The 8,404-nt window shown below is 36.1% G+C and overlaps 2 protein-coding genes across 3 annotated transcripts in view; both read left to right on the top strand.

The window, feature by feature from the left end:
* The window catches only part of LOC106874557 (60S ribosomal protein L3), a 4,904-nt gene extending 913 nt beyond the window's left edge, over positions 1 to 3,991 (top strand). Inside the window, exons 3-8 of the mRNA XM_014922328.2 lie at positions 472 to 640; positions 1,995 to 2,130; positions 2,374 to 2,560; positions 2,694 to 3,052; positions 3,466 to 3,585; positions 3,915 to 3,991. Coding sequence (XP_014777814.1) covers positions 472 to 640; positions 1,995 to 2,130; positions 2,374 to 2,560; positions 2,694 to 3,052; positions 3,466 to 3,585; positions 3,915 to 3,956 — 1,013 coding nt within the window. The 3' untranslated portion in view covers positions 3,957 to 3,991. The remainder of the gene's footprint in view (positions 1 to 471; positions 641 to 1,994; positions 2,131 to 2,373; positions 2,561 to 2,693; positions 3,053 to 3,465; positions 3,586 to 3,914) is intronic.
* Positions 3,992 to 7,513: 3,522 nt separating this feature from the next.
* Positions 7,514 to 8,404, top strand: part of LOC106874555 (uncharacterized) — a 19,041-nt gene continuing 18,150 nt past the window's right edge. Inside the window, exon 1 of one of the 2 annotated variants that reach the window (XR_001410022.2) lies at positions 7,514 to 8,277. The gene's annotated coding sequence lies outside the window, so the exon portion shown is untranslated. The remainder of the gene's footprint in view (positions 8,278 to 8,404) is intronic. The other variant, XM_014922326.2, reaches the window with a different exon arrangement.

The following is an 8,404-nucleotide window of genomic DNA, read 5'->3' as shown; positions in this document are numbered from 1 at the left end:
GAAAATATTTTTCGGATCCCTGTTTTAGATGTCGGAAATTACGAATATGCAAAAAATCTCATAAAATGGTGTATTTTATTATACTCATCATTTGATGCTTTGAATTTTCTTTTTCCTTATTTTTTACATAGAATTATTTCAAAAATTTACATTAAATTATTTCATTGTTTTTTGTATTTAATTTCGATTTGCATATGTTCGTAAATTCGTTATGATCTCTTTAAAGTAAATAAAATCAAAACTTTTGTTTGCTTATTCCGTTATCTCTGACATCAAAAGCGGAGGAATCCGGTGCAAAACTGCATTAGCCCTAAAGTTGGATTTGCTGTGTGAGGGGTGGTATTTAAAAAAAATGAAATTTTAGTGTTTAAACCAGTTTTTAATATTATACCCACTCATTTTAGCAATCGATACTAATTCGTAACTCACTATCTAGTTTCGGTGATCAATTAAAATAATTTGACATTTCAGAGGTGAATAAGAAAGAAGTATTGGAAGGTGTCACCATTATTGAATGTCCACCTGTAGTCTGTATTGGAATTACTGGCTACATCGATACTCCACGTGGTCCACGTGCTTTCAAGTCTATTTTTGCTGAACATCTTGGAGAAGAGTGCAGGCGTCGTTTCTATAAGAACTGGTAAGTAAAGTTCATTATATTTTAGGTTATCCTTCAGTATGGGATTTTTTAAAAGTAAAGAAAAATTGAAGAGAAGTTAAATGTTTTTTGTCGCTGGCGGAGATTCCGAATCTGCATTTGTAAATTTAAATCCACCCCTCCCCCATTTCTTAAATATTCATTTAAAAAAAAATTTGGGGGCAAAATACGTAGAAAAATAGGGAGATTATGATTCTGAAAAAAAAAATTGTAAAGTCTCAATTTTTCACCCCACCCCCACCCCCCTTCGCCCTGCGACAAAAAGTGAAATTAAAGTGTTTTCTCTACCAATGTTTCACGCATGCATAGAATTATAAAATAGCAGACGCAAAAAGTATATAAACAGAAAACCTGACATGCTACAAACACGTTTTCAAAATTTTAATACGAGTTACTAAACTAGCCCCAACCGGAAATCTGACAAGCGAAACCGAGGATCAACTTTTTAAATACGAATTACCAAAAGAGAATTTTTTTAATGACATTTTGTTGTGTGCAAGAAATCTAATTTTTACATACCTCTCTTAATTCCAAAAGACCCTCAACCATATGTTCTGCATGACGCAGTAGAGAAAACACTTTAATTTCACTTGTCAGATGTCGGAGGGGACGGTTGGGTTTTTTTTTAATCGAAATTTTACAGAACTTTTTTTCAGGTTTCGTATTTTTTTTTTTACGTATTTCGCCAAAAAGTTTTGAAAGAAAATTTAGGTGGGAGGAAGGAGGATTTAAATTTTGAAATGCAGATTCGGAATCGCCGCCCTCGGTATACTGTGTTCCTGTGAAAAAGAAAACAAAAAATCGCAATGGGGGTACGGTCCATGATCTTTAGCTCGGCCGACACTGGAGAAAGCAACCAATGTTTCGTGTAGCTTCATTTTCAAGAGCAAGCTTCATGAATTTTTTGTGATGCGATAGATTGAATGTTTTCACCAGAGAAAGACATTTGTTCACTTTTTGGTTATGTGTACGTTGACTTAACTCCCCTTGTTATTTTCCCTTTAATTTTTTACATTTTTTAAATCTCCCATAAAGGATTACTTATTTTATCTGACATGCATGTCTTAAATTGTGCTGACTGTTTCTCTTGTAGGACTATACCGCATAAATGCATAGCAAGTCTGCAGATAAGCAATGGTATAGTTCCTCTCATCTGGTCTTTGAAGTCAATGCTAGTTACTTAATTGTTTGGCACAAAGGTTGTGTGAACTGTCCTTACGTATTTAGCATTTACTTTGCGGCTGGCTTGACTGAGCTGAGTTGCTTGATGTAACGAGTCTCCGCTCACTGTTCTTACGTGATGAGGCTTGCTACTTATTACCATCCTACTTTAAAGGTCTCGCTCTAAGAGGAAGGCATATACCAAATACGCCAAGAAGTACCAAGATGCAGCTGGCAAGAAGAGTATTGAAAAGGATTATCAAAAGCTGATCCGTTATTGCAACACCATTAGGATTATCGTCCATACTCAGGTGAGTTCACAAAATATCAATTTTAACAGTTTGATAACTGAAAGCTAATATGTACTTGAAATTCTTCATCCTAGATATTAAAGTCTAAACTAAAATCCTACATAAAAAAAAATTTCATTTTAATTTTAAAACTAGCTTAATTACAAAAGTAATTTTACATTGGAAAGTTATTTGAAACGAGTCAACTATGGTATGGTTAAATGTTTCACATTTGCTTAGAACTAGAAATTTTCTACATTTTAGATTCGCCAACTCAGGAAGCGTACCAAGAAGGCACATATTTGTGAAATTCAGCTGAATGGTGGCACCACTGAAGATAAGGTGAAGTGGGCTAGAGCCAACTTGGAGAAGCCAATATCCATTGCTGATGTCTTCCAGCAAGATGAATTAATTGATGTAATTGGTGTGACCCGTGGCAAGGGTATGAAAGGTGAGTAGGTTCTACTGGAAAACTAGTATTTACGTTGCGGGGATGGGGTGTTGCTACTTGTATCTTTGGGAGCTTCTTTCTTGATACGTAATTTCTAATATACTCAAGGAGAAATTTCAATTTATCTTTTCAGGTGTTACATCTCGTTGGCATACCAAAAAACTGCCCAGGAAAACTCACAAAGGTTTGCGAAAAGTTGCTTGTATTGGTGCTTGGCATCCTAGCAGAGTCCAGTATTCTGTAGCAAGAGCTGGTCAGAAAGGTTATCATCATCGTACTGAGATCAACAAAAAAATCTATCGTGTTGGTCGTGGTATTCACACCCATGATGGTAAAGTAGTAAAGAACAACGCTGCTACTGAATATGATCCAACTGACAAATCCATCACTCCTGTCGGTGGCTTCCCCCACTATGGTAAAGTGAATCAAGATTTCCTGATGTTAAAAGGCTGTGTTATGGGACCCAGAAAAAGGATTCTTACTATGCGTAAGGTAAATATCCTGAATTCCATTAAAATTGTAAATGTTCTACTCAAAATTAGATCACATAGAAAACTATTAGATATATGAAATTGCTTACGTATGATCAGTCTTAGTAAACACAAGTTTGCTTATGCACTAAATACTTGCCAAGGTCTTGCCATTAAACAGTAATTGTTTCAACGTCTCTTCCATGCTGGCATCGATTGGACGATTCAACATGAACGTGTATGGAAAGAATGTCTTTGTCATGTTTCAATGTGGTCTTTACCGTTTATACTGGAGGTTGTAGCTTAGTCTATATTTTGCTAGTATTTTTTCCCTTCATTGTTAAACTTGAACGTGTCACAGTTGGATTGAAACCAAAATACCTGGTTGGGAACCAAACTTGTCAACATTTTTAAAATTTGTTCCTTTTTTTTTAGTCTCTCCTGACTCACTTCAAGCGTAAGGCTCTGGAGAAGATAACATTGAAGTTTATTGACACTGCCAGTAAATTTGGAAATGGTCGCTTCCAAACATTGGCTGAGAAGAGAAACTTTATGGTAAGTGTTATATTGTTTTTGTGATGAATTGAAATCTGGTTAAAGTTGACATGTCTGTATGTGAGAATGTTTGTGTAAAGTTCCTTGTTTGAATTATTTAAATATGCAGTCTGATATTTTAGTTTTCCGAGCTCAAGAGTCACTGAGATGTTTGTAGGTAATTTCTTGGTGCTGTGAGTCTCGAATATTAAAGCTCAGTCTAAATGCTTAGAGTGTGATATTTACCATTACTCTGACGCCAATGGCTGATACATGTTCATTTTACTGTTTATTATACAAACTGAACAGTATCTTAAATTATACTTACAAAAATACATTTTCTTTTACAGGGTCCCCTCAAAAAGGATCGTCTTAAGGAGGAAGCTACATAGTGTTTGAAAAGTCAATAATAAAAAAAGTGACCATAGACATGTTTTTTTTGTTATTCCTTTTGTTACGGAAAATGATAAACTGTTACTATTTCCTATAGTTCTTTATATCTGCAGAGGGGTTTAGCAGCCTTTTGCTTTTACTACATTTTAATGTTACAACTATTTGAGGATCTCTGCATTGCCTTAATGTGTACTTTTACATGCTTTCATGAGTTGGATGAAAGTTGAGGCAAGTTTTCTGACTGGATGTCCTTCCTGTCATTAGTCCTCATATTTTCAAGTAAATGCTATTTTTTCTCATTAGAATGGAAACATTGCTTATAGAACAGTGATTCTCTTTTACAACCGTCTTGCAATTTTCAAGGTGGAGACGTGCATGACATGAAACTTTTTCTACCCCTCAAGGCTTGGGTTCATAAAAGGAAGGTACTTATGCAATGGGATTGAAGCTTAAGCAGTGTTCGAAAGCAAATGAAAAATGTAAAGGGACATGACAATGTTACAGCTAAGGAGCAAAACTGGCGAGTCACCTAGCTCATGAGAGGGGTACATGGCAAAAAAAAATTGTAAGGGAGCAAATTTTCTCATTAATGAAAATTTCATGTTTGAGACTGCAGAAGTCATTGTCTTGTCTTCCGTCCAGTGAGACTTATTGAGATTTGTATAAAAGCGGGGAGCAAATCAACGGAAGCCTCAAAACCTTCCAGAAGTAATCTTTTCCCATTGTTTTCTTTAAATAGCCATTTCGATGACAAACGTAAGGAAAGTGAATTAGCAAAATTATTAGTGTAGGATCTCTTTTTTTTTTTTTTTTTCCAGTACTTTTTACACCAAGATTTTGCATTTCATCCTGTGGCATTGATAAACTAGCACTAGTGTTTTTACCCAATTTCCAACTGGGAAAGAGTATCAATAATGGTTTGGTCTTGATAACGAGCATACTATCTTCAATATTATGAACCACATTTCATGGCTCTCCAAACACTTGATTTCTGATGTTAAAGACCATGCCTAGCTACACAGATATAGCAATTCAATATACGGTTCCTGGTCTTGCTGCTAGTATGGTTTCCCACGATGTTATACAATTTTAAGAGTAGACTTTGCCAGCATTTCATCTTTTGATCTGATTAAAATTCCAAGGTAGTTGAAGGATGATACCTGCTTAATGATTTGACTGTTCACTGATGTCAAGGACAATCAGAAACCTTCCTTCACAGTGGCATATCAAGCTGGTTAATTTATTTTGGTAATTGCAGAAAGAGGGTTTTACTCTAACAATTTAGGAAAGAAAAAACTATGCTGTAAGGCAATTTTTCAGATTTTCTTAATTTTTTCATTTATCAAATACTTAAACTGATGAGTAGGAAGACTACATATAGGAGATACTGAAAACGTATTACAAAATTTTTTTTTTTCTTTTGTGACTAGTTAGTATGACAGTTACAAAGAATTTCATTTTGCAGTCAAAAAGATTAATTCATACAAGGGGTATTCATTAACCCTCTTGTTACTGTATTTATTTTGAGATGCACTGCTTCTTTCAATTTAGATATAGCAAAGAATTAGTAAAATAACTTGGTTATCATTCAGCTATTGTTGGAAAACGTGACTAAGGTTTGGACGATTTTAATTCAAAACTTATGGACATAAGACATTTGTACTCAGCAGGGGTGGTAATGAAAAGGTTTGTCTCACTTCTCCAGGACTGGGATAATTATTCGTCCTACATAGCCACCACCAATGGTGACACTTTTCCCATTGCCTTATGCAGTTTTGAAGAACTCGTCTGGAGCCAAGACTTTACCTCGGAAATAGGGTCATTAGACTTTATGGTTGGAGAGTGTAGGAAGTAAGTTGGGTGAGGAAGGATTTTATAACCACATGGTGTCCTGCAATTTCTGCAGCAGAGAAGCATAATATTCCCTGTTTGTGGCTTTCAATTGGCTAAAATTACCCAAAATTTGCTAACTTAGTTATTACGGTTTTTAATTAATTTAAAGCAAAAATGAATTTCATGTTCATAATTAGCATACAAAACTACATCAATGCCACATTTGAAATCAAGTTGAACAAAATTGAAGGACTTGAAAAGTGAAAGCTAAACAGAACCTCTGCTGGTTGACCCCAAGAGGATGAAAGGCAAAGTCAACCTTGGCAGAATTTGATCTCTGTACTTAAAAATGGGTGAAATGCTGCTAAAACATTTTGGAATTAAAGCTCTAAGCCTGATTGGCTAAGCTTTTATACCTTGCTTGTGCAGTGTGCTAATGATTCTACCAGCACACAGCTTTCTAACCACTTTCTAAAAATCCTTACTAATATCCTTTTTCAAGGCTTGAAATTTTGGGATAAGGATAGTCTATTACATCAGCTCAAGTATTTGACTGGTGCTTATTCTACCCTGCACCTCCGAATCAAAGGCAAATCTGAACTGAGAATGTAAAGATGGGCGAAATACTACCAAACAGCTTGTCGGGTGTAGTAACAATTGTACCAACTCCCAGCTATCAGGCCACTTTCTAATGACCTGACAAACTGAATATCTGCAACAGTATATCGCTGAGACTGCCCAGGATAGCTTATGCCTGAAATGGAGGCAATAATGCATTTCTGCCATGTCTATCACTACACAAGAAATAATGTATTTAAAATTATTTTGGACACGAAGCATTATTAGATCTATTACTAATGCTTTGAATCCAAAATAATTGAACCAGTGTCAGCATAATGGGTTTTTTTTTCTTCAATTAACTTTGCTTTGTCTTTGAGCAAACGAGATAACCTGCTAGAAAGAGCTGTCATTTATCTTTCAAATCTCAAGTATATATTTTTTAAATAGAACATTTGTTAGTGTGGACCTGGATACTCAATGATTGAGGGAAAAGATGGAATGGTAATTCATATTTCATAAGTTTGCTCACTTGAAACTGATTTGAGGCAAAGCAACAACTGCTTAGAGGCGGTTGCATCTCAGCATGTAACAGCTTACATTACAAATCTTGTTTTGAAATAGTAGAAACAGTAGCCTGAGTTATCTCCCTTCAACTGCTTTAATTCTTGACTGAACATGCATATGTATATGCACGTTCATACTCGGACGCACTTATGTACACGCACAGTTATCTGGTGCAGCAAGTTTTCAGGAGAGAAGGTATTAAACAGTTGTTTACAGATATGTATTTCGAAATCTAAGGTACCCCAAACTGTGCCGGTACACTATATTAACCAGCCATCTCTATTGTCTATATACGTGGTCTGATCAATAAGTATCCGAACTGTTGGCACAGATTAACCTTTAACTCTGCTGTGCATGCGCACTAGCTCACTTCCGTTGTTTACAGCAGTGCTTGGAAGGAAGGTGTGTAGTGTGTGATCGTCACACTGGCCATGACAGAAAGTTGAGCAAATAATCTGCATCAACTTTTGCCAAAAACTTGGCAATACCTGCTCAGAGGCCTACGCAAAGTTTTCATCGTTTTCGATGCAATCAAGATTTTGTGCAAATGAAACCTGAATGTCTTTTTGGTCAGCTGAAAGCAGTTTTGGCACAAACTTGGCAAACACGTGTCTCATAATCAAATTTTATGCTAGCAGTATACGGGTTGTCAGAGTTATCTACCTTATATGTTCAGTTAATAAAGGAAACCAATTTTTTTCCATTATACGGACATTAACAAATTAAACTGCAAGCTGAGCCTAAGTGAGATTTTAGAGCTAATATTTTTCTTTGTCATGGATATACCCATGACCACAGCAGTGACTCTAACAGGAAAAAACTAAAAACACAACTGACTGGTACAATATGTGCCGCGAGGTGTGTGGAGTCATAGTTTATCATGAACGACAAGGGGAAGATGGTTGGGACAAACGATAACCCCATTCAGATCGATGAAGCAAGATTTGCTGCTCGACGAAAATACAGTTGAGGAAGAATGCTGAATAGCGACAACGCTCCTTTCTTCGAAGACAGTAATGCAGAACAACGATACAACAGGAACCATACACGTAGAATTGATGGGCCGTGGGTTTTTGGTCTCAGAGTGTCGATACTTCTGTGTGGAACGATGTGACGGGAACAGTCTGAACCTAATCATTGAAAGAGACTGTGAAAAAGGTTCACTAATTCATTCAGACGAGTGGCCCGCTTATAATAATTTAAATGCCATAGGTTATCACAGGCAACGACATTATGCGGATCCAGTGACTGGAGCACACACTCAAGCCATTGAGTGATCATGGTTAGATGCTAAATCTATGAGTCTGGAAAAAAAAAAAAAAAGGGATCTCTGAAGTATCTCTGGAATATCTGAAAGATAAGGTAGATAACCCTGTTTTATATATATATATATATATATATATTAATTCTATCTATACCTCTGTCCTGGCCTCTACTTCACTGCTATACCCTTCTGTCCCTTCCTCCTTGTTCCACTTCCTCCCTCCAC

This window comes from Octopus bimaculoides, chromosome 7, assembly GCF_001194135.2.
Source record: "Octopus bimaculoides isolate UCB-OBI-ISO-001 chromosome 7, ASM119413v2, whole genome shotgun sequence".
Classification (NCBI taxonomy): Eukaryota; Metazoa; Mollusca; class Cephalopoda; order Octopoda; family Octopodidae; genus Octopus; species Octopus bimaculoides.
Note: the sequence above shows the minus strand (reverse complement) of the source record. Positions and strands in the feature narration are given on the sequence as shown.